This window comes from Trachemys scripta, chromosome 4 (assembly GCF_013100865.1).
Source record: "Trachemys scripta elegans isolate TJP31775 chromosome 4, CAS_Tse_1.0, whole genome shotgun sequence".
Taxonomy (NCBI): domain Eukaryota; kingdom Metazoa; phylum Chordata; order Testudines; family Emydidae; genus Trachemys; species Trachemys scripta.
The window spans coordinates 84,120,781-84,147,748 of record NC_048301.1 but is presented as its reverse complement, the minus strand read 5'-3'; the positions used below and the strand labels follow the sequence as shown (position 1 = coordinate 84,147,748).

Genomic DNA, 26,968 nt, shown 5'->3' with positions numbered 1-26,968 from the left:
TCTTTGTTGTTTTTGTAGATACAGACTAACACGGCTACCCCCTGATACTTGGAAGTAGATAATGTTACACTGGTGTAAGCGAGAGGAATTAAGATGGTATTAGTGAAACAAAAATAATGTTGCTGAGTTATACACATTTATCCAAAAGATTCCCTAGTGGTGACTGCATTAAAAATATTGGGTTTCTCTCCATTGACCAACTTTCATATTAACATCACTACATTTGTGTTTTATATTTCCCTGATTTTATTCTGCTCTGGTTCAGTTTCACTCCTAATTCCTGTATCTCACAGTGCATTGCCTCTCTTAGGTCCATACCCATGTCTATAATCATCATAAGATTAGTTGAGACTCTTGTCTATGCTGTGAAATGCTATTGAGTTGCAGGAAATTGTTACATCATGGCACACTCTTGTGACACAGTTAAACTCAATCTGCTCCCACAGTACCGCAGAAATGTACAGTTTCAATAATTGTGTTCCTGGACTGTGCTATAACCTTGGCCATTGCAAAGGTGAAGCATGATTTAAATCCTTTTAGCTGTTTTACTTTTCATATTAAAATATTCTAATTTTTCCAATCTCAAACTAAAGTAAAAAAATGAAATATTCCAACTTAATCATACTCAAAGGTAGTTTCATAAGCACTCATTCATTAAGGCTTAAAAAAGACAGATGTACTGATATTTCCTTATCATATATTTAATAGTAGCTTTGAAGTTATTCTTGATAAAGTCACATTCACTAATACAGTCTTCTGAGCTATTCGGGAAGATACAGTAATTTAGCTAGATGTCAGTCTCAAATTATCTACACAGAAAGAAACAAGAAATGTTTGTACGCAGATATATTGAACTTTTTTCTCAACTCGGAGATCCATTTTCTGCTCCTCTACTACGTGCACTCTAGTAATTGAGAGCTTTGAGCATGAATCTAATGTAGCTTTAGATCAAGCAGCCCTCTCTGACAATGTGAAACAAACTTAAGCAACCAGATGGTAAACACCAAACCAGAAACATGGAAGAGATGAAACCATAGGTGGTTAATTTACAAACTTTAAAAAAAAAAAAACACTCAATAAAAAGGCATTAAAAATGCTGTCTGTTCCACACACACACACACACACACACACACACACACACACACACACACACACACACATTTTCTTCAAGTGAGTAAATAAACTCAGCTGTGTTGTGTGATGATTCCATTAACCTTGCAATCAAGCATTAAATTAAACTGCCTAATTCAGATTTCCTCTCCTGCTGCAGGGGGAAATGTACCTTGTGAGGGCTATGTTTTATGCTAATAGAGCTAATGTACAAAAGCTTCTCTACTAGCCATCTACAATTCATGAGATCACACTAGTAAGTAAAACAAGTAAGCAAATTGCAAAAACTCCTTTGGGAATTCTTTAACTAAATAACCATTTAGGTGTGATTTGCTATATTTTCACACTGGGTTTTCTCATGGTATTCAGTTTACAGCTATTTATGGTGAGCTAAATTTAATCTTCATACATATTTTCTAGGTAAACTACTTGAGCAGAACTGAACAATCGTTAACTCTGTTCATAGATGGAGTAGACTCTAACCCTTTGTTATATCATTTTATTAGATTACCCTTCATTAGAGTAAAAGTTCAGTTGAGAAATGAATTAAAATTTAGGATTTGTCTACACAAAACATTACTACATCACATATCAGGGCGTGAATCTATAGTGCTTTAGCTTGTCTCACAGTAACATCCCACGTGGTCACTGCTACAGCACGCTGAAAGTACAGTAATGGGCTTTGACAAACTCCCGTTTCAAACAGCAATATGTCAAAGTGCACTATGGACCTTCCAGTGTGCTGTGCAGTGTTCACATGGGACATTAATGAGCAGCAGGCTAGTGCACGGTCACATCCTGCCACGCAGCAAAGGCCCGTGTGACAAGCCCTTGGTTTTAATCTCATGTTTTAAATGCTCAATGACTGAATAGGAGCTTTTTTCAAATCTCAGACTCAAATTTTTCAAGATATTTACGCGTTGCTGAGCTCAATGTTGAAACACGTAATTGATTTAGAAGCTTAATCTCATTTTTAGAAGGGATTTAGATATGTAGGATCCTAGCTCCCATCAACTGTCCATGGGATTCTGGCTCCTAAGTGCCTAAATCCCTTTTGATATTGAGATTTAGGCTCCTAGGTATGTTAGACATTGCAATACTGAGCACAGCGACACCTAAATGCCTTTAAACTCTGGGCCTTAGCCTATAGCAGAATGCACCAAACTTCTGTTTAAGACAAATAGATAAATACAACTACTGTATTCTAATTAGAAAGGTTTTAACCAAACTATTAATAATAAAGCCACAGTATCTGGGACGAAGTGGAATCTATCTAGTGCTCATGATCCTGTTTTGCTCCTGAGTCAGCAACATGGACCCAGCCTTCAGTACTTGTATGGTTTCTTCTTCCAACTCAAGTTATAAGATTCATTTTCATAACCACCCTCCTTCTCTCTCCCATTCTCCTTAGTTTCTAATTATGAGGATGATGAAAGCTCTTTCACCAAATGAGTTCTTTGGTTTCTCTGTAACAAGTTGCTACTAGCAAGTAATTGCCTTTTCTTTTGCAATGTGACATGATTCCTCTAACTGGAATTTATTTAAAGCTGAAATAAAAAGCTCTTGTAAGAAATAAGAAAACCACACACAGGCAGGCTGGATTTCAGGCAAGTGACTTAGCACATAGAACTCAGGAAGATTTTCATACCAAATGAAAGTGTGACAGATGCTGTAAACATTAGAGGGGGAGGTAATCCAGATCTGATCTCCTCAAAAACCACACCTAGATTCTCCTATACTAGATTCTCCTTTACTCTATTATACCCTTATTAATCTAGTTGTCACCAACCAGAAGATCTCAACCACAGCAAATGAAGTCTATTACAATATGTTCCAGGAAAGGTGAAAAACACATTTGCTAACTTCAAAATCTGATTAAAAAGTGAAGCTCAAAATCTACTACTTAGGGGCACTTTATGGAAATGTAGAGGCCATGCATGGGCCCTTCTGCAAATGTTCTCAGTGCAAAGGCTAGGTTCAACCAATACATCAACTGCTTACGTTAAATTCATCAAGCACGATGGTTGGGAGGGGTTAGGAAGTCCTAATCAAATCCGGTTACAAAGCAAAAGTACTCAGCTTTTTCTATTCATCACAACCCAGCTATGTACGTCACATATCTTCTGCAGAAGCTTCCTTTTGGATCAACCTCCCTAAATTCTCTTCTCTCCAGTTAATCATGTTCCTTTTAATAACCTGACAAAGCCCTCATACCAGTCTCTGGGCTTGATTCTTCTCATTGAAGTTAATGAAGTTACGTCAATAAAAGTGAGAAGAGAATTGTGCCTTTCTTTTTCAAGTCCAATGTATTAAAAGTAGAATTTTTAAAATATGCTTTTGTTCTTTCCAGTCCACAAAAACCCACTTGAGAAACCCACATTACAATCAGAGGACCATATTTTAAAGAATTTCTGCTGTGTCTGTGCCCTTTTCCTAACACATTAAGTGGTACACAGTATTAGAGCCCTTACAACCAGATAGTCAACTACTGAAATTCCACTACACAGCTGTTTACCTGAATTTCAACATGCATTAGCAGCTGCAAATTATGACACTGTAAAAAGGCACAATCTAAACATGCATTTGCTTGACACTAGCATACCTGTCAGCATCTCCTAGTCCCAGTGAGGTGTTACGCTGCAGTGTCTCCCGCACTGCAGCCATCCCATCTGGTAGCCGATTCAGTCTACGAGTGTATAGGCCCAAACCACCATCAGTCATGTACCTTTAAAAAACAAAACACGATATCAAATGTTCAGTAAAACAATTTGTAAGCACTTCCACACTTTTGGTGGTATTCATATATCCATTTTATACCTAGTACTCAGAGACGGAGCAAGCTTTGCTCTCAGTTACTCCAGAGTCATTTTGTTGAGTTCTGGCCCTGAACTCAGTGCCCCCTCCCCCTTCTCTTTTCCACCCCCAGGCAAAATGAGACAAATATGAAGAAGGAGGAATACAATTTTCATTAAAAACACACATGCATCATTCCTAAATGACTTGTGATTTCAGCTCTCTTCACTCATTTCCCAGCTATTTTGTGTTGTTTAAAACATTGGGGGTGAAATCCTGGAGACACTGAAATTATTCACAAAACTCCCACTGATTTCAGTAGGATCGGGATTCCACCTAAGGTCCTATCTGCTGTACATTTATATTAAAGATCTCATAGCACTCTGTGTGAAAAAGGGGATTTGCACCACTGGCCAAAAGTGGCTGCTCTTCCACTTTTGTGCACTGTGCTGTCTGTCTGTAACTACCCTCCTCAACCGGAGAGGTGGCTACATTTCAGTGGTTTATTATTATTATTAAATATTTATGAAGGACTGTGTGTGCATATGGAGCTTTACAAATGAATAAGACAGGGGATGGGGGGACAGCTCAGTGGTTTGAGCATTGGCCTGCTAAACCCAGGGTTTAAGAGTTCAATCCTTGAGGGAGCCACCTAGGGATCTGGGGCAAAATCAGTACTTGGTCCTGCTAGTGAAGGCAGAGGGCTGGACTCAATGACCTTTCAGGGTCCCTTCCAGTTCTATGAGATAGGTATATCTCCATATATTATAACATCCTTGTCCTGAAGTGGGTCCAGTCCAATAAAACAAAACAGAGATCCATCTGAAATGTATTATGTTGGACCATTAAATAACATGAAATAAGTCTGTATTTTGTGGACTTCTGCATGGCCAACAAGGCAAACAGAAATCCTTTTGCATCTAGTTTTGTCATAAGAATGACTATACTGGGTCAGACCAAAGGTCCATCTAGCCTAGTATCCTGTCTTCCAACAGTGGCCAATGCTAGGTTCCCCAGAGGGAATGAACAGAACATAGAAAGGATTTCAAGTGATCCATTCCCTGTTGTTTATTCCCAGCTTCTAGCAAACAGAGGCTAGGGACACCATCCCTGCTCATCCTGGCTAATAGCCATTGATGGACCTATTCTCCATGAATTTATCTAGTTGTTTTTTGAACCCTGTTATAGTCTTGGCCTTCACAACATCCTCTGGCAGAGTTCCACAGGTTGACTGTGCACTGTGTGAAGAAATACTTCCTTTTGTTTATTTTAAACCTGCAGCCTATTAATTTCATTTGGTGATCCCTAGTTCTTGCGTTATGAGAAGGAGTAAATAATACTTCCTTATTTACTTTCTCCACCCTAGTCATGATGGGGAGGAAGGGGGCAGAAGCAATCCAATTTAGTTTTCATTTCCCAATTGTTTTCTAGATCACGGCAGAGAATCTAACATAGGAAACTTGCTGTGCAACTAGGAACAGGGTATGTATAGTACAAGTACTAAAAGCATCCCTTCTGCTTTATACTGGAGGTTTATAGGAACAGTCTAGAGATTCCGTGCAGGCATGAAAATACCAGCCTGACTTGTGATTTCATCCTAAAATGACAATCTGCTGTGGAAATGATGGCAGGGTGAGGACGAATCTCACCACCTCTTCTTTCAATAATCCAGCTATGGTCTTAATGGGATATGAGTGTTCTCACTGGAGTCAGCCCAGGACAGTATGAAGTCGAAGTAGGAAAAGAATACCTTCTCTTTTGGAACTCCTGCCCCCTGGAACAGCACTGCTGTTGACAGAACCCCCTAACTAATATGCCTTGTGTAGGTGTATTTTGTACACATACACCCTATACAGTTGTATATATATGCTGGTAAAGGATATAATCATATAGCAGGACAAATGAACAAAAAAATCATATACTCTGTATTTGAATAGCATGAGAATATAAACCTTAAACATATTCACTGAGATTTCTATATACGTGATCTCATTACTTTAATTGTGTTTTTTAACATTCTCAGCTATGCTATAATTGGGCAAAAAATTCATTTGTAAGTTATTGATCTGCAAAGCTAGTTTCTAGATAAACAATTCAAAGTATCTATATAGTTCTGGGGTGTAAAAGAACAACAGGACTTAAAACCTCAGGACATAGATACTCTGAATGTTTATCTAGAAACCAGCTTTACAGATCAATAACTTACAGAACAAATTTATTACCTCATTGTAACATAGTTAAAAGACATTTTCTGCCTTAAAAAAGGAGAGCATTTCTTCTTAATAGCTTTAAAAAAGTGACTGAATGGAGTTGCTGACTGTAAGTGCAACACATCTTTATATAGGCAGTTTGAGAAATGAACAACTGAAACATCTCAGATGACACCTCATCCCAAATGTTCCGGTCTTTTAAAAAAATACCCTCAATATATTTTTCATTATTGATATTATGAATCATGATCTGAAACTTTTTAAAATTTAAGTCAAATATTTTTTAAACTTCTTACTGAATTAAATGAGTGTAACATTCATGCTCTAAAGCAAGTAAAGTATATCCTCAACAGACACAAACTTTGTTAAAATATCTTGCATTTATTTAGTGCAAATAAATTGTAAATTGGTAAATTTAAAAAAAATGCAATAATCTCATACCCAATCCTCTAAAAAAAAATCCCCAACAATACCAAAACAACACTTTGCATGGCACATTACTACAAAGATTGAAGATAATACATAGATCAATTAATTTTCTTCTGGAATAACAACTAACTTATAAATAATGCATATACATTAAACATTCGAACTAGATTTTTAAAACCGTTTGGAAAATAACATGCAAAGAAGTTCATAAAGTCCAAAGAAAACAGGATATTTTTGTTCTTGCTTTATATCTGTACGTATTTGTACAACTATTTAACAATGCTATAATCAAATAAATATATGACAGCTACAGTGGTAGAGTTGATATCTTTGGCATGCAGTTCAACATACCTTAGTGACTCGTAAATTGAAATGCCTATATCCTCTCAATTCTTTTGTCACTCTTAAGGAAATAGTGGTACAACACCAAAATTATATCCAAACCCCTAGGATCTTTCCTCTGTTTTAAAAGGACCAAAGCCAATTACTGATTTTTCTTACTGGGGCCTATTTTTGCTCACAAGAAGAAAGAACAGCCAATCTAGTCTTAAACTCATAATATATCCATGGATTAGAGGGAAAAAATCATGATGCAGACAGCCCTGGCTCCATCTTTTCACTTTTGTATAATTTCTGTCACAATGTCTCTGGTAACAAACCTAGCTGACTGTGCAGCCAGACTCAATTATTACAATTACATGAGACAGGAAGGTTAAAAAAAATTAAAAACCCTGCACTACATGTGATTTAGCTATATAGGTCTGTACTGGGCCTTTTCAAGAACAACAGAAGAGTCCCTGTTGGGAGTTTTACAAAGAGGTTGCTAAGCTAGTAAATCTAGGGACAAGGCTATTCTCAGTTCTCCAGAGTCTACAGGGATAAGATACAATTCTTTTCTCCAAATTTAATAAACAAGGAGGCTTAAAAGAATTATAACTGTTCCTCCGGAACTGCTAGAGCATAGCTTACATCAGGTCTTCCATTCTGTTTGTCAGAAACTCATAAAATCCTTAAAATGGAAGAGCAAATTTTATTCATAGCCAATCACAGAAGAAGAAAAAAAGATAGAAAAAAGTATACCACTCTAATTATGTAAGACCATATCATTAAATGTTCATACTACAGGCATGTTGCAAAAACTCACATCTGCATATGCAAATCAGCTAATTGCACTACTTGTTTGCACATGCAATGACCAATTTGCATCTCAAATGCAGAAACATTATTGTGATTGTACCTGTTACACACTTCGAAAATGTAGCTTTTAGGTCTGCGTTTGTCATCATCATCTGGCATATAACTAATCCTTTTAAATAACATAAACTAATTTCCAAGATTTTTTTAAGCTAAAATAGATGTGATACTAGTTGAAAATTATGATATTGTGCATACACACTACATACACTAACTAATCTTAATATGCAGACTCTGGGTGAAATCCCGGTCAATGGAAAAACTCCTGTTGATTTCAATGAGGCCAGAAGTTCACCCTCTGTATATATGTGCAGCAATCAGATACAGTCAGATAATTCTGTACTTGTGCCATCTGGCACAAATAATAGCTTTTCATGGACAGACTTTCAGAAGCGCTGCGCATCCATAAACCCAATATAAGTCGATGGAGCTGCAGGTGCTCAACATCTTTGATAAGGATGTGTGCAGGTTTTATTACTACTTTTTATTTTTTTTAAGGAAAACTAAAGTGTGGCGAAAAGAAAATATGTGAACTCAAATCTTATAACAGCTACAAATTATGTAGTCTCACCTCGCTCTATAAAAAATGGCATAATGGGTTTGTTTTCTTAAATATTAGATAGACAGGAGTTTTATTTAACATTGTCAAATAAGTAGCACAGCTGGTAGAATTAAAAGTTTTACAGCTGGAATGCTATTATACATAAATTCTATCTAAGTATGTGGGTGCCCCTCCCCTAGTTAGGGAGAAATTTGGTTGGACTAAAAGAAGTGATGCCTTAACTCCAAACTGGGGCCAAATGGGGGAGCTGGAGAGGGCCCCATCTCCTATATTGTGCATGGAGGAATGGGGAAGTGGGTTTCTCTGTCTCCTATAGGTTGGCTGCGGGGGAGAGGAAACAGAGGAGCCAACTGGCTATAAGACCCCTTCCCCCCATATGTAAAGATATTAGGGAAATTAAGAAGAAAGGCAGGCCTACAGAAGTGTTCTTATGAAGCATAAATACCATTAAGAGCCTAACTCTGCAAACACTTACTATTGGCTGTAACTGCTTCCTATCATAATTTAGGGGCCAATCCTACACCTTATTATTAAGTACCTGTCTACCTCTGTTAAGCATTTGTCATGCCTTCATTGGTTACTTACAACAGGTTGGACTGCACGTTGGGCTGTACAGATGAAAGGCTCTGAAACAAATTCACAACACTCTGTCCAAGGGAGTGGAATGCAGGCTCTCTCATACTCTTGCCTCAGCTGGGCAAGAAGAAATTGAATGCCTATGCTACCACTGACATTGATCTAGTCTTGTCCTGATACATCACAATTCACTACTTTTAAGCACCTGGTAATAGCAGCTCGGATTTGTGTCAGCCAGTGTCAAGGGGTTGTATTTAATAACATTATAATATATTGTGAAATGCATATTTAGTGATGAGGAAGAGCATTAAGCCTCACCCACTGTGTTGACTAAGGGATCTAACAGATGTACCTCCAAAGCAGAAATGCAGGATGCTAGAATAGCCTAAGGAAGGATTTTCTCTCTCACATGTATTTTGGTCTTCATGTTCCCCGTACAACTCCTGATAAGCAACTACATAAATATGTTTCTCTTTGATGCTGTGAAGGTTAACCTACCCTTTAGTTCAGTGCCATGGCTGCTGTTAGCGTGTCCCCAGTCATCACCTATTGGTGGGTGGCAATGGGTTCTTACACCTAAGATGATGTTTTTTCATCTTCAGCCAGCCTCAGACTAACCACAACTCATCCACAATACTCGCTGTGTCCATCAGCCCAGGGAAAGTTTCCTTATTCCGTTGTGATAGAGTGTCTCCAGTATGCTTGCACATAGTGCTTCTAATATTGTTTAATTTTTTTACTTGTCTTTACAAGACAATATATTAAATTGCCTTATTAGACTACTGCATCAGAAGTACCGTGCTAACACATTCAATGTCAAACGCTCTTTAAATATCTAAATGAACAAAAGTTTAAATGACATAAGTTCAGGAACTTTTCTGGCATTTCAGTAACAACCACCAGAGGCCCCCAAACACTGACTTTTTATGAAGATGTGTAAATTTTAGTTCCTCAGGAGAATTTAACAGCCAAGCTTTAACAAGGTTAACAACTACACTGGACAATGAAGCACTGATAATAAGGAGCTTATCTGCCTTCTGTGGATTATCCCTCAGGACTCATCTCAGTATTTTTACTTTTTAACAACAAGGAAATACAATTAATTTTCCACACTTGTGCCTCTCGACTACACAGGTGTTGTTTACACAGGCATCCTTAATAGTGTATTAAAAGTACATGGCACAAATGGAAACAAAACAATACATGATACTTTCTAGGCAAAAGAAAAAAAGTGCCCTGCTCTCTTCTGTTTCAACTGTTTTTGAGTTCCCTTGGCAATTTAGATCTTTGAATTGCTCTCTTGTTTTGCCAACTATACACCCCTGTAAGTGCCCCTGAAACTTTGTATGGTGTAGCGTATCCTTCCAAGTTCAATATTTTTAAGATGTTTCTGATGCCTAAGTGATTTTTCCCCCTTCCCTAAGTGCACATACAGAAAACAGGATCAAGTTATACCACAGATCAACCAAAGTCTTACTTAGCAGGCCAAGTCACTTGACTTTTGTATGCACTCTGTACTTGCCCATGTATACAGAGCACCAACAGCATGCTTATGGCTACACATCTGACAACTCTCATACTTATTCAACTTTGCTGCTAAATTTCAAAACAGATAGCCAGGAGAGCAGAATTCTCAAATTGTGAGTACAGTATATACAGCCTAAGGGATATTCTAGGCTTCAACATACAATCTGACATTCCAAGGACTTTTTTGCCTCAGTAATAAAATTAAATTCATCATCTCAAGTAAATCAAAGTCCAGACAGGATAGTGAATCCAAAAGATTGGTCATCTCAAGGTTTCCAATCAGGCAATACAAACATTTACTCTTCTAGGCTTCAGTTACAGTGTCATGGGTATTACTAATTGCTAAGTGTCAGTGCTGCAACAACCAGTCAATGTGGTTAGTTAGACAAGAACAAAGTACATTAAAGCTTTGATGTGTGTAAACAGCACATCTCTACTACTGCTCACAAAGTATGATAAATGTGATCAAAATATGCCTGTTGATAAAACCAGGAAATCGTCTTAAAATATGACTAAACTAAATATCATTATTGCTGCTCGACTGACTGAAGGACCACTGCTAACCAGAAACTTCTCAGTTTAGTATAATTTGGGTTTGCCTTTTTTGTTCTGACAATATTCTGGACCATAAGCTTGTCTCTCACTTTTTGCCAAATTCTTGTCACCTATCAATCTTGCCTGACCACCCATCATCCTGCCACTGCCAACCATCAGCTCAGCATTTTATCTTTCTAGCCGAAGGGTGGAACATGCACCCTGCCCACAAAGCCTGCCTTTAAATTAAAAAATAAATAAATAAATAACCAGCCAATCAAGGTCAGCTTGGATTTTGTCTCTGGTTTAAATTCCAAGTTTTGATTCACATACATTTCAACAATTCAGCAAAGGCATTCAGGAATGTGCTCAGGTCCTGAGCTTTTTCAGTATGGTTCTGTTGTCACAAGGCCAAAATACTCAACATGCAATCCAAATATTTCCTTTCAGGTTCACATCAATTCATACCCAGTGTGCACTTCACTTTACATCTAATTAGATTGCGCAAAACAGATGGACTTTGGGTGTGGGGGAGGGGGGAGGAGGGAGACAAGCCCTAGTATAGAATAACCCCTCTGCCCCCAGCCATGCCTTGCATTCTCTGGAATAGCAATCATTGTTTGGGGTTGCGAAGAAGAAGATAGCCATCTAAGAGATAGGTGAGAAAGGCAATTTCTTTTAATAAAATCTCATGAGTGAATTTCACAGCTTAGTTTGAGAAACCAGGTAAATGCAATATACTTATATCAGTAGCAGTGGAAGCAGCAGCTCCCCCTGGAGGGCTCATTCTCCATGACAATTTAATCTTGACCCTTTCCGCTGGGAAAGCCACTAACATGGGGAGGTGGTTTCTGTGAAATGCATACTTCTCCAGGATACTTCTCCACTGGGACACATTTCTCATACGCCATGGAACAGCCGCCACATGGTAACAATTTTTGGTCACTTCAGCTGAGGCCTAAGAATATTTCTGCTTGCCTGGTCTCCTGGGTTCACACTTTATTATAAAGTTCACAGCTGTGCTGGTGATATTCTACAGTAAAGAGATCTTTCCTTTGCTAGAATAATGGGTATCAAGCACATCATCTCCTGTAAGAGATATGGTGCTTACTGTTGTATTAGATTAGATCTCAGATATGAGTGGTATGTTCTATATGCTTTATAGCCACAGTTGCTTATTTAAGGTCCAATCCTGCACAACCAAAGTTAGTGGGAGTTTTGATAATTGTCACACTAACAGTAGCACTAGGCCTTTACTAAAATGAGTCCATTTGTCACTATTTCTGCAGGGCTCTCTTGGGGTCAGAGGATCTTAAAAATTTTTTTTTTAAATGCACATGCTTGTCCTGGTTCAAAATCCTGGTTCCCATACTGGACATTAGGCAAACATTTCAGACACTGATACAGCCTCCTGTTGCCAATTCTGCTTTAGATTGTAAGCTGCGCAGGGAAGGAGTTTGCCAAGAATTCATCTTTGAAGCTAATTCATCTATTCAAACCTAAGCCACTATAATATAAATGACAAGATTAAATACATTGACCCACTATCCAGCTCTCCCTTTTAATGGTATCAGGAAAAGCAGCTACTTTTGAAGAAAAATATATACAAAAAAAAATCACGGCAGTGCTGTTTCTTCAAAAACAGGGAAAAGACAATTAGAAAGAAACAAGTAATTGCATTTCAAATTGTGTTAGTATCCAATTCTTCAATGCAAACAATCTAAACTGTAAATTATGGGGAGTTGTAATCCTCTGGTTTAGTGTATGTGATTGTATCGCCCTCTAGTGGCTGGTCCTACAGTTTACTCCTTTCTTACGGCTAAATGAGGTGTCCTTTAGCTCAAATGGTAAACCTATATTTTTGGTGCAGAAGGTCCTCAGTTCAATCCCTGCTCTGGTGTCTACATGTGTATGCAGACAGGGTTTTTTTACAGAAAAAACATAAAGGGTAGGAAGGTAATTGCCTTTCATTTTCTTCTTGTACCAAGGAGCAGCCCACAATAGCAAATGTCATTTGATGTTATAGGTCTCAGTTGATGCAAGTGACCCAGAGGGCTGCCCCACCATGAATCACAATGGATCTCTTTTCTGTTCTTTTTGCCCATTCTGTTTTTCCATTCTGGTGTTGCTTCATTCACATTTGCAGCTGATTATCACTTTCCACTTCCCTTCACCTTTTCAAAGCCTAAACACTACAGCGGATAGCCCTCTCAGTCCTTATAGGGTGGTGGGGAAGAAGCCCAGCTGTGGGGGAGCTGCAAGGGTGGGGTGAGCTGGATTTGGGAAGGTGATACAGGACACAGAAGAGTGAGAGGAAGGATTCCCCACTATTTACAATAGAGTGGATGATCTAAAAAATCTAAGAATCAGGGCTGTTATACACAGTCTAGAAAAAATGTACACAGTCCAGACAAAATATCACAATGAGATCCCAGCAGCCTCACCTCTTCCCTTCATTCTTCCACAACAGTGATGCGCCACCAAAATCCATACACAAAAATTCCACCTCAGTTGGTGATAAATGTGACACACCCTGGGTAAAATACTGTTCCTTATACATTCCACCCTGACCTTGGGAACAAAACAAACAACTATTCCATTCTCTCTCTCCTCCTTATATAAATCCATCAATACAACTCCTTCATTGACTGTTGAGAATAATCATGGCATTTGTTGAAGGAGGGGGACTCCAGACTCTTCAACTCCCAACTGTGTTGGGCATTGTAAGCAGGCATTGGCATGGAGAGCAGCTGTTCAGGGCTCCCATTCAGCACAGCAACACATTGGGTCTCTGTCTCTTATGGGCGCTGCTGGAGTAGCCTTCTGAGAATAGGAGCCTGGACATTAGATGATGTGCTCCCAGAAGTGCTGGTAGGAGAGGAGTTCCCCTGGCAGCCTCATTCAGGCAGCTGCCATGTCATAGCCACCTATGGCATGACGGGTGCCTGAGGCCTGGACTTCACTATAATTCTTCTGTCGACCTAGCTACTGCCTCTTGGGGAGGTGAATTACCTAAACAGATGGGAGAAACCCTCCCGTTGGCATAGATAGTGTCCACAGTGAAGCTGTACAGCTGCACTGCTGTAGCGTTTAAAGTGTAGAAATATCCTGCGTAAGTAGCAACCTGCTCAGTCCTAGCTGTAAAGAAGGCAAAGCAACCTTGTGGCATTCTTGGATAGGACTATGAACCCCCTCTCCGCTCCCCCCCATGCCCTTCCAGAAGAGTAACCCATTCCCACCTGACAAATTTTGTGCAGCTCCATATGTGACTTTTCTTAATGCCAAGAACAAAGTAATTGATTTCCCCCTGCCCCCAGGAACCTGCTGGGCATGTAGGAAACTATTTCCCAAACAGGTCAGAATCAAATGAGGCTTGGGGAAGGGAGTTGAAGGCCGTGGCTTATGGGCTTGCTAGCACAGCCAAAGGTCCTGGCAAAGCCATTGGGTATGGGCGAGTCTGAAAGAGGAATTGCTGAGGGGCTGGGGGTCCCTGGGAACGTTGGTGTGGGTGGGTTTTGGAGAAACCCGGAGACTCGGGTTTTATGGCATAGTGCCAATCTGAGGGTAACTGGGAAAGATCTGAGATATCCTCCCTCTTGCTCTCCCCACTCCTTCACTCTGACCAGGGACCAGAGAGAGAAGAAGCAGAAAACCCACGTGGGCGTTGAAAGCCAGGTGCTACAGTGTTACCCAGTGGGCTTCTTCCCCCTCTCCCATAATAAGGGATTTTCTGGCTGTCACTGGCTAAGACATTCCTACTCCTGACTGTTGTGCAGTCGTGTAACTCCAACTAAGTTATTTAAGGGTCTGGATCCTGCAAACATTTATGACTTGGTATAGTACTTCCTAAAATGTACTAAAATGTGTAGTCCCATTATTTCTAAGGGTACGTCTACACTACGAAAAAAACCACCCAACACATCCCCACACTGAACCTCAGAGCCCAGGTCAATTGACTTGGGTCATGGGACTTGAGCTGCGGGGCTAATAATGGCAGTGCAGATATTTGGGCTTGGGCTGGAGCCTAGATTCTGAAACCCAGAAAGGAGGTCTCAGACCCCAGTCTGCAGACCTAGCAGGAATATTTACACTGTCATTGTTATCCCCACAGCTCAAGTCCCATGAGACCAAGTCAAGCCTGTTTACATGCCGCAAGCCCAAGTCAATTGACCCAGGTTCTGAAACTCAGTGATGCAGGTTTTTCTTTGCAGTGTAGTCATATCTTAAGGATCTATTGTTGGTAAGCACTATGCCTTCAGGCCTCTGGGATGGAGCTCTAGAGTTGTAGAAAAAGCTCTATGATATCCAATTGTATTACATGTGAAGTAGTTAGTCATAACTTATTAAAAACTGTGTTGTTATTCACAAGAGACACAGTTAATGTTGAGTGTGAAACATTAACTTTGACATTTGCTGACTTGCATGCTTAAATGGGTAATATTAACACTCAGAATAGCTTTTTTAATGTAATATTTTCTTTTGCTTTTTAGGCATGGCTCTCAGGGCATGATTTACTTTATATTTCAATATTACCTTATTTTTGGTCTTTTCATTTTTACAACACAGGGATAGCCACAATTCCCTACATCCAAAGCTGGATATCACAACAGTTCTCTGAGGAGTCAGAAGTCAGAATTTCCTCATGCCATTTCATAAAGGTCACTGATAGCAGACTGAGTTGTTCTGAGTCTACTTAGAACTCCTGGGGCTAGCATAGGTAAAAATAAAGAAATCAAACAACTACCTACCCTCACAGTATTTACTGTGCTACAGTATTAAAAGGATCAAAATGTAAGAAGCCTGTTCCTACAAGACAGAAGAAAGTTCAAACAAATAGCACATTCAGAGAAAGAGAAAATATAACAAATTACATTCTAATGATTATTCATCATGGAGTATTGCAGCCATATATGGTATCTGTAGTTTTCAACTTCATTCATTATTCATACTTAGATCAAGTCCTATCATGCATGCTAAACCATTTAATCTGCAGTGCCTAATGAAATGACCAAACCACTGAAATTAATTTGAATCAATCAAGGTACAGAGCATGGATATGAGAAAGGTTACGAAGTTTATCTTGTACTGAATGGGCCATAACATTGCAATTTGGCCCAGGCTTCAAAATTTGGGCCTTGATCCATATTTGTATTTTAAACACCCCAATGATGAGGCGTGTTTGGATGCAGGATTTTGATGGCTAATACTCCATCTTCTTATCATCATTATTTATTATTTGTTGAGTGGCAGCAGTGGGCTCAGCTCTGTAAAAGATACAAAGAAAGACATGGTCCCATCCTTGAGTGCTTTCATAGTTTGCATAGATATGGCACAAACCAGAACCAAAATGTGTGGTGTGACCCAGAGGACAATTCCACCTTACGGCCCCTGAAGTCAAAGGAAAGACTAATATTGATTTCAGGGGCATTTGGATTGGGCCTTTAGAGCACAGGGTTTTGGTTATTAAATTTACTGGAAGAGTGACGGCATTTTTGCTGCTGCCAATTCAACACTGATGGTTTTTTTCAGAAGAAGTGAATTTTAAGGCTTAGGGCTTGTCATAGCACTGTCTATACCGAGGGCTAGGTCAGTATAACAGTGTCGCTCAGGGGTGTGGAAAATAGTAAGTAAGAAGTAACATGACATACATTTGTAATGTAGACCAGGGATTCAGGGAGTCAGTTTAACTAGCATGTACACATACTGAGATGTAGAAAGCAAAAGGTTCAGAATGGCAGAATGGATACACAACAAAAAGTTTGAATGTAGATCTTCTTAAATCATACAGTGCTGGAACAGGCTTCTCATGCTAAATGGCAGCACCTATGCTTCTAGTGCCATCAGAAACTGAAAATTACACAGCCACACAAACAGTGAAAAATACTGAGGAAAGAGAGACAACTTAACTTCAAATAATGTGCAAGTCAAATAGGTTCTTATTTTAATCTTCACCAGCTCACCTCTCCTTACTTCTCATGAGCAGCAATCTGTAGCAGCAATCATTTTTACGGAGAACAGGTAAGAAAGCAACCATTATTAGCAAGAACTTGTTTCTTACTTCTTGTGAAATATATAAACCCTTCTTTTCCTTTTCCAATAAATGTGCTCATCTCGACCCTAATGAAGGACTGACAAGCCACGTGCAAATGGAAAATAACTTCAGAATCTAAGATGCCTTCCAGACAATAACTAGATAGGCAATGAGAGCATATTGCAATATCAATCAATAGAGGCGTCAGAGTCACATAAAAATCTTGTTCACGTTACTCAACACCTAAGCAAATCCATCCTCTCACTTCTCTAGTAAGGCACTCTTATCTGCTGTACTATAGCCACAGAGTATTAAAATTCAGCTTGTGATAAAATTCAGCTTCAGTGATTGCTTTGGTCTATGTAGTTTATGTGGGTACATCTCTTCCAAGGATCCTGCACCAGATAGACAATCTGCTAGCTAAAATGCCATTCCCAATTCCCCATCTGTGGCCCTGTTTAATTCTGGTGACAGTAGGCCATGAGAAAGCCTGAATTCCCAAACTGCCCCAACCTGCTCTCCCTTTGAATCTCTCTCCACTTCAGCTCTACATCCTCACTTCACAATCCTTGTAGGAAAATCATTAGAAACCACAAAGCCTCAAATAAGCAAAGAGGGATCACCTCCCAATATGTGTGTGCATGTGTACAACCACATAAATAAATTCATACATAAATATATGGAAGGAAAATGAGCATCCTAGCAAAAGGGAGATTAGAGTAAATTGCCCTTTCTTGACAAGTAAACCAAAATCAAGGGGAGGCTGGGGGTGTCACAACCAGGACTTGGGTGGTTAGAGTAGGAGTTAGGCCAAAGCTCAGAGCCAGAAGTTAAGTCAAGGATCAGGGCCAGAGTGAGAATCAGGAGTCAAGCCAAGGGTCAGAGCTGGAATTGGAGTCAGGAGTCAAGCCAAGGGTCAGAGTCAGAGACCAGGGCAGGGATCAGGAACAAGACAGGAAGGCAAGAAATGGCAACAGGTAGGGAATCAGGGACAAGTCAGGAAAGCAGAGCTCAGGAGTCAAGCAAGAAGGCAGGGTCCTATGTAGCAGCCAGACAGGAATTCACTCAGATGCACAGACAACTTCCTGTGTCGCCTTCTGGCTTAAATAGTGCAGCCGGACCAATTGGTAGGACCGGGCGCTTGTACAATCAGGATTCCCCTGGGCAGTGCCACATCGCTCACCAGTCACTAGCAAACTGCCAGATGGTGGTTGGGATGCCAAGACTGCTCGCGGACCTGGGTTCAAGACTTGTGGATCCTCACATCAGGTCACAAGCCCTTTTCAGTTAGCAGCACTCTTCAGATCTGGGGGAGGTTAAAAGTCTCCCTAAAACTACTGCTTTGGTTTTGAAGTAGATAGGTTACATGATTCCAAGCCCACCTAGGGGGAATGAATTATTTCACATCAAGGCCTGTAAAAGCCTGGATCTATACAGCCAATAGGAGTTAATAAACCAGGGAGTGTGATACAGGATCTTGTTTGCTTGCTGCTCCAGGAAAATTCAAGTTATCCGCTGCTGCTTTGTTTGGTCAACTTTTTGGTTTCCAGAAGAAGTCAATTTCTCACCTGGATGGGTCAGCCTGCTGCAGATCCAGCACCTGTGGTCTTCCTAGGTTAGCAAAGGTTTGGGAGACCACAGATGTTTTTCTGCTGGATCAGGCCATAAGGAATGGCACTCTTTCTAACCTTATGAAATCAATACTAATTTCTGCCAGAACCCTTCCTGAACAGAACTGGAAGGCAGGAAAAATGGAACTTCCCATGACCTGGTGCATTTAAAAGAAAACCTCAGGAACCAAGGGCTAAAATGATTTATTTTGGCTGTAACAAATATTTTGGCTTCCTTTCCTATCAGTTTGCCAATAAAAACACGGATCCAAGGTTTTTCAAACTACAGCATTGCAGCAATTTTGAAAATGACAAAGTGAAATGTATACCAACTAATAAAGGGCTATTCATGCTATAAATGCCTTTTTGTGCTGTTTTCTACATTCTGTAGCATAACTTAGGAAAATATTGAGCTCATTTGTCCTCCAGTTTATCTTAAAGCGCCATTGTGCAGCAAACCACATCAATGCTGGCTTTACAAGCAAGTTCTCTCACTTCTAGATCCTATATTACCCTTGTCACACTGAGATACACTGCTATCCCATTTTCTGTTGTTGTGAATAACTCACATCAGGGAAGATGACTCATAACACTGAGGTTACAAAACAATCTTTTCTTACCAAAAGCAATCCAGCATTATTAGGTGTCAGTAGGGTTCACTGAAGGTAACACCCTCACCTCCAAGACAGAAGTTCAAGTCCCCCAGTTGGTACCGGGGCTGTCATTTCAATGCAGTATTGGAGGATTGCCTCCCTTCTGATGAAACCTTCCCATGTGATTATATTCTGAAGAATGTCTCCAAAGTCAGCATTGTGTGGTACTGAATTTTCTCTGTGACTGCTCAAACTTCAAATGTGCATGCATTTATAAGTAAATATGGTAGGTTTTTGTCCCCCAACTGCTCAAACCTCAAACTCGATAAATTATCTCCAAGTGAACCTGGTCTTTCTGGCTCTGACATCACCAGTAATAAAGATTCTGTCATTGGAACTTAGTTCACCATTAAAATAATGCTACGTGGGCCAGAAAAGAGTCCAGCTCACTTTCCCATACCTATATTGGTTCTGCAGTGCTCACATAAATAAAAACATTTTAGTCAGCGACGGCAGCAGACATGAGTCACTACATTAAGGACACATATACGTTAGAAAGAAAAATGCCATTTATATACAGCCATGCTTCTGATCCTATGCTTGAAACTGAGGTCCTTTCTATCAGTCTTTGGTTGGCTGTCCAAGTAAAAGGCAATGATCCCAGAGTACTTTTGAAAAATTGTAGCAGATAAGAGTCCTGTCTCATATTCTGTCTCCCTCAATTAAATAGGCTCTAATATACAATACTACAGGTAAGCTCTTGCTGAGTACATAATGGTTGCTCTACCGGCCTATGCAGTTATGCTACCACTGGTACTTACTATGTTGAGATACCTGAAATGAGAGAAATGCTTGGTAAAACCAAATTTTAATCTATTTTATTATTTCATGTGTATTGCATTGTGAGCTCCATTCTAGATTGTTATTCAATATTTTAAAGGCTAGTGTTATATTTTTGAACTTCAGCAGGTTCACTGCTATATAGTGCCGGGTGACCAATTAGTACAAAATAAAAAATGAAATGTGGAGATCTATACAGTCACTAGTGTCTCTGGAAATGTACATCCGGGACCTTAAACTCTTTTTTCTGTGCCTTTCATAATTACATCCTTGTTTGTAAGATGAACTTCTAGAATGTGAGGTACTGAAGCTGGAAATATCATCTTATGATTCTGCTGAGGACAATTTTCAGTTCAGATAAAGAAATGAACTTCCTGAGCAAAACATTAGATGGAGCCACACACAGTAGCCTTATACGCATGGTTCAGAACATACGACAGATCTCTGCAGACAGGCTTATTAATATTGTGAAAAAAGGTGGTAAAGATAGAGAAAACTATAGTTCTACCAAGGTCATTCTTTTTCACTGGACAGGCCTACCCTCCTTTTCAGCAGGCATAATCTGAGAGAATAAATGTTTTTGCCTTAAACTTGTTACTGTCCACTCCTATCATAATCCATGACTGCTACAGATGAGATGTTCAGATGGCCAGTACTAGACCCATACACCAATTAAATTCTCAAAATAGGGCCCAAGTGGGACTAAGGTGGTGAGTTGGTCTTCCCTCTATACGGGGGTATTTTACCATATGAGAACAAACTTCTCTCAGTTATATAGCTAAAACCAGCCCTTCCCTTCAAATTACATTCACTATCTAGAACCCACACAGATCTTGCACTACGTCTTTTATAATGACCACAGCAATAGTCAAAATCGTTTTCTTTCTCTTCCCGTCAATTTTACAAATCTAGTTTTGGGTGAAGGTCGTTTGTCTTGAAGAAAGAGTGATAACTTTTAGCACAATAAACACTGCAAAACAAAGGCATAAGCTGCTTTATTTTGTGTAAACATGGATGATTTTAGGAATGTGTGTCTTTGTACACTAGCAACTAGTAGTTCCTTATATAAAATAGAGAATTTACTACATCTCCTCCAAACAGCTTTCCCATTGGATTCTTTAGTATATGATCCCTAAAGGAAAAAAGAAAATGTAAGCAAAACTTCCAAACTCTCTGGTAGAACAGAGTCAATTGGAGGTTTCCAGGGTCCTCTGTGGTTAAATTTGCTGAACCTTGTTTCATAATAATGGTTGCATATTGGCAAACAGCTGGATTCTAGCTTTCTGTTTCAGTAAGAGGCTCTAAATCTTCTGACAAAGTCATTGCTACTATAAACAATACTAAAATGTTAAAGATTAAAAAAAGGATGTAATGTTGCCAAAAAAAGAAAAAGACTAGTTATAAAAAAATTATCATTTTCAGATCAATGATTTTGAGTTTTGTAACATAAATCAAGTGCTGATGAATTTACATAAAAATGAGTTTCCCAGCCAAAGAAATGCTAAAATATTGACTTCGGATGCATCCGAAGAAGTGGGTATTCACCCACGAAAGCTCATGCTCCTATACATCTGTTAGTCTATAAGGTGCCACAGGACTCTTTGCTGCTGAAAACACACAGACTTTCTACTGCAAGTTCAGAGAAATCACTGGGACACGCAGCAAATACTTTCAGTTGCAATGTAAAAAATGCAACATTTTCACCATCTTGTGGGGACAATGAACATTGCAGCAAACATCTGACAACCACTGACCCTAATTCAGGAAAGCATTTAAGCATGTCCATGAGTATGTTCTTTTTCAGGAATACACTAAAACATGCCTTACTTTAATCATGTGATAAAATCCCACTGACTTCAAGAAAAATTAAGCATATGATTAAGTGATTTGCTGTATACGGATGCTTTCCTGAAAATGGCGCCAGAGAGAAGAACCTATGTTACATACATACTTTTCAACATTTACTAGAAATATGTCTAATTCACTTAAAATACAAATCCTTTCTTTTTCTTCACCTGAAATTTTGATTACAACTCAACTATATAAAGATTAGACTAATTTTATATGTTTTTCCAAACTAAAATTTTTGAAAAAAGTTGGGATTTTACCCCCCACCATTTTCAAACACGTCTAACAATTTGAGGTTTCGTTTCTGTCTAGACCTTAGGTACCAAAATTCCATGGAAAAGGCTCTTCCTATAAGAGTTCTAGGTCAGGCTGGTAGATTCAAGAGATTCAGCTATTCAGAACTAATCACAGAAACTTCTGATTTAAGTGTGAAAGGAAGAAAGAGACAACATGAGTAAGACTCTAGCCACCACTCATTCAAGTGTGGCTGGGAGCTTGTGCTCCAAATTCTCATTAACAATGGGCACAATCTCTTTGCTACCTTTAAGTAGCCATTTAAATTGACCCATTTAAAGCAACAGTATAAGACTGAAAAATGCACAGTTCCATTGTGCATGAAGATCCAAATGACTTTTACTTACCCACTCGTAATGTCATCAGTCCTTATATTCTTGCCCAGAACATCGCCATCGCTCATATAGCCAGTGGCATCCATGCTGATGGTTTCAAGATCTATCTCATCACCACCCTTCTCTGAGATGTCCATGTGACAAACGTTACTACCGCGGGATGCTAGCTGTCTCCTCAAAGGTGCTGAATACATATAACGCCCAGACTCAGCGTTGATGAAACGGCTGGCATTGGCTCTTGGAGGATACCCATTTCCCATTGATGGAGCATCACCTGCCTGAAGGCGGGGGCTGGACTGCCCAAGTCTCCACGATAAAGGCGTTGGTCTTCCAGTCAAGCTGAGAATACTGCGACCACTTATTTCAGTAGTGACATTGGTGTCAAACGTGGTCTCCAATGTGCTTAAAAAAAAACCAATTGATTTAGTCTTCACTGACATGGTATAGAACCATTAGAGTTCAGGTGATGCCACTGCATACATCACAAAAGAATGTAACTTCCAAATAGTGGCAAAGGTATCAACTGCAGGTGACACACTTAACAGCATTTGCCTAAAACAAATCTCTTCATGTATTTTACACACCTTAACAACACTACTTTAAAAATAAAGGTTCTCCCTAGCCAGGCCATCAGTGTTGTGTTGGGGAAGGGAGTAGAAAGAGAGGGGGTTATTTATTTATTTGTTTATTCATTTTTGGCATGGATTCCTCCCAGTATCCAAGCACAACTTTTCCTCTTTCAGTCAAACCTAACCCATAATTGATGCTGTCACCATTCCATGCAGGAGGCTTAAGCTGATAAAAAGACCACTTTACTTCCTAGCTGCATTCACAAAATACCCTATCAGTTTGGAGATGCTCAAGATAGCTAACAATCCTTCTGCCTCTCTCAATGAAGACTTAAAGGAAAAAATAGTTATATAAAAATTAGACTAATTTCATATGTTTTTCCAAACTTAAGAATTTTGTATCTATTTACACCAGGGGTCAGCAACCTCTGGCATGCGGCTCACCAGGGTAAGCACCTTGGTGCAGGCCAAGGGACGTGCTGGCCGTGGCTTCCTGCGGCTTCCCGCCGCCCCCATTGGCCTGGAGCGGCATACCACGGCCAGTGGGAGCCGCGATCGGCCTAACCTGGCGACGCAGCAGGTAAACAAACTGGCCTGGCCCTCCAGAGTGCTTACCCTAGTGAGCCGCATGCCAGAGGTTGCCGACCCCTGATTTACACAGTACGTTGATTTTCAATTTCACCTCATGACCACTAAATACATTTTCTAAGGCTCAAATATACACTATATTCTTCATGCCTGTATAGACGAGTATATTGCTTCCCTTCAATGACAAATGCTAGTATAGGCTATTTTCTCCTCTTCAAGAGCTGCAGCTTCCCTCTCCCAAACCAAACCAACCAACCCTGATTTCCTTTCTGGCTGAATATACATACTGTTACTGGACTCTGGCTAAAATGGACTAAATGGGCTCAGGCTACTCGCAGCATGATAATTCCTGTGGAACCATGAGCAGGCTTAAGTATCCTGTGGCTACAGTAATTAAATCATAATGAGCTGTCACTTTAATCGAGACTTTAAAAGGAAAACAGATGCACTGGGAGTTCATCTGTGGAAGCACTGGCACAGGTTTAGCCAAAATACAAACCTTCATCTGCTGAGCTCATTTAGGGCTTCATCGTATGAAGGGTTCAGCATCATTAGTCAACTGAAATTGAGGGAGCTGAGCACCTCACAGGATCAGGCCCTTCATGCGGCCAAACATCATATTCTCCTAAGCCTCTTGTTGAGCACTTAAAACAACAGCTCATAGAATGTTCAAATGTAATCACAGCTTTTGCTTATCTTGAGCATATTTTAAATATTACTGGAGATTTCTAAATACTGCTTTACTAAAAAAATTGTACATTCACATCACTAATAATATTATAAAGCTTTGTTTGTTCAAAGACCAGTTAGGAATTCAAGTTATGCACTTTATCAAATAGGTCAAACACAGTTCACCTGCTTGTTTAAACAGCATATTATAGATCTGGGGAGGGAAATGCATTAAAGTCACTCATAAGTAAACCAAAGTAACATTTTAAATGGTAACCTTTGCACAATTCTATTCAACCACCACCTAATGCACTTAACACGCATTGCTCTTTCTATGACTGTGTTTCTATATCCAACCGTCCTGTTCCCTGAACCACCACTGCTTACTCTTCATAAATCTTTATAAATACTAAACAAGGATCAGAATCTGTGCTTTCAATAAAAGAAAAAAGCACAGTAAATGCTTAGCCAACTTAATTTCCTCCATTGTCAGTGTTAATAATTTTTGCAAGGGCACAACCCAGCCAGAGTCGGGACAGGTACTATAAGAACACAGTTATTTCACTGTTCAATAAAGAAGCAATTCATGCCACTACCTGTGAGAGACCTGGGTTCCCCGTAAGCTGGACATGGTCTCCTCTAAGTTCTGTCGAAGATCAGCAATGTTTTTGACAGTTCGCAATCGTCGAGTTTCTGGATCCTCCCCTATGAAATAACAGACCTTTAGAAGGAAAGATCTAGCCCACATTAATTAGCAAGAGCCAAGACATGCACTATCATCTCTTCACGGCTCTGAGTCAAACACAAATCCCTGCCTTTACATTATTTAATATCCAATCCTACACTAAATATGATGTAGGATTTCATTCACTGCTGAAAGGAGCTTTCCATTGCCTTGGCCAGACTGAGGAATAGCGCTGCATTGTTAACTTCATTTCATGGGCTTTCTTTGAACCATAAAGTAATCAAATATTTTTGTATTGGACTTTACTCAAATCTCCCAGGTACACTTTCGCTTAATAGCCAGAATGGTTAGAGCATATGGCAGCCCACTCCATCCCCCATACTGGCATCAGGGCCGGCTCCAGGTACCAGCTTGGCAAGCAGGTGCTTGGGGCGGCCACTCCGGAGAGGGGCGGCAGGTCCAGCTATTCGGCAGCCGGTCCCTCACTCCTGCTCGGAGTGAAGGACCTTCCGCCGAATTGCCGCCGCAGATCGCAATTGCGACTTTTTTTTTTTTTTTTGGCTGCTTGGGGCGGCCAAAACCCTGCAGCCGGCCCTGACTGGCATGATGAACATGTACTTGATAAAGCCTGTTCTTTGCAAGGTTATAATCACAGTAGATATCCTTTTCTCATTTTAAATAAATCAAATTGATTATTAGAAAGCTGCTGTTTTGGGAACGAACTAAACCATGTCTATTAATTGCTCCACAGCTGAATGATGTACCAGGTATTCCAGCAAATGCAGTTGCCTGCCCAGCTTCATCCTGCTATTTCATTCATGTAAATGAGCTTTACAGAGCAGGTATGGTCACCAGAATGCATTATGATACAGAGAAAGTTTTGTTCTGTTTTTTTGGTAGGAACTCAAATTAATTTCCCTTGCAGGCTGTAACACATTCAGATCAGCATGATTCATGTTCCAGTAGTGAAATATTGTATAACAGTATAGAAACCTTCCAAATTAGACCAGCAATAGTCGAGAACACATTGATAGGTTACTTAAATCCTCAAGGCCATAACAACTAGTTTTTTTGCTTTGCATAAGGATTCTTTGCCATTTTTATTTCCCTAAAGAAATTCGTAAGGCATTCCCTAATATGGTCCATTTGAAACAGCATATTACCTGTTTTTGGACCAGAAAAGGAATCTACTTCCATTTTATAAAACCTCCTAGTGGCCTCTGTTGCTTACTTGTTCTCTGTAATTGATTAAAAACCACTTCACTGCTAGCTCAGCTATATTTTATCTACTTAAAAGCTCCTTGGGTGTTAAAAAGAAGTGACTTACGATTGTTAGTGATACCAAGGTGCTTGCTGTCAGCATGGAACATAACTGAACTAGAAAATCTCCACACAGGATGTAGAAGAAAGAAAAAAAAACCCTGCTAACTAGCTAGGCCCACTTCACAGCAGGGAATGAGCTCATTCAAAAGGTTTACAGCTAAATAGCAAAATGCTTCATATCCGAAATTTAGCTATTTTTGATAATACTGTAGTCTTGATACTCTTGCATGTTCTTTAAGTGAAGCCTTCTTCCCTAAAAACTCCCATGAAGTTGAACTAATCCACAAAATGGTTAGTTCAGATGAGAATCTACACATTACTTAAATCAGAAATTTTAATTTTAAAGACTGAAAACAGTCTCCAAACAGTTGCTGCTCTTTAAGAAAGCTTCTCTCAACCCTTGAAGTAAATTTAGTGCTTGTGTAAGGTGCCAAATTGCTAGCCCTGGAGGATGAAGACCCCCAAGGCATCAGTGCAAATGTCCCATGATGCCCCATCAATGTGCCTCAGCTCTGACTTGTAGGTATCATTTCTAGGGAAAAGAAAGTAGTTTCATATTCGTCCAGTCCTTGGCCTTTCTGAGATAGATAACAAGGGGCCAATTATCATCCATGTTAGTGATGTTTTTCCATGATGTGGACAGCTGTC

The 26,968-nt window shown here is 39.7% G+C and overlaps 1 protein-coding gene across 1 annotated transcript in view; it reads right to left on the bottom strand.

Moving 5' to 3' along the window:
• Positions 1-26,968, bottom strand: part of NAV2 (neuron navigator 2) — a gene marked incomplete in the record, with an annotated part of 642,501 nt that overhangs the window by 99,018 nt on the left and 516,515 nt on the right. The window contains 3 exon segments of the mRNA XM_034769789.1: positions 3,713-3,835; positions 22,499-22,888; positions 24,909-25,017. Of these exon segments, the coding sequence (XP_034625680.1) occupies positions 3,713-3,835; positions 22,499-22,888; positions 24,909-25,017 (622 nt within the window).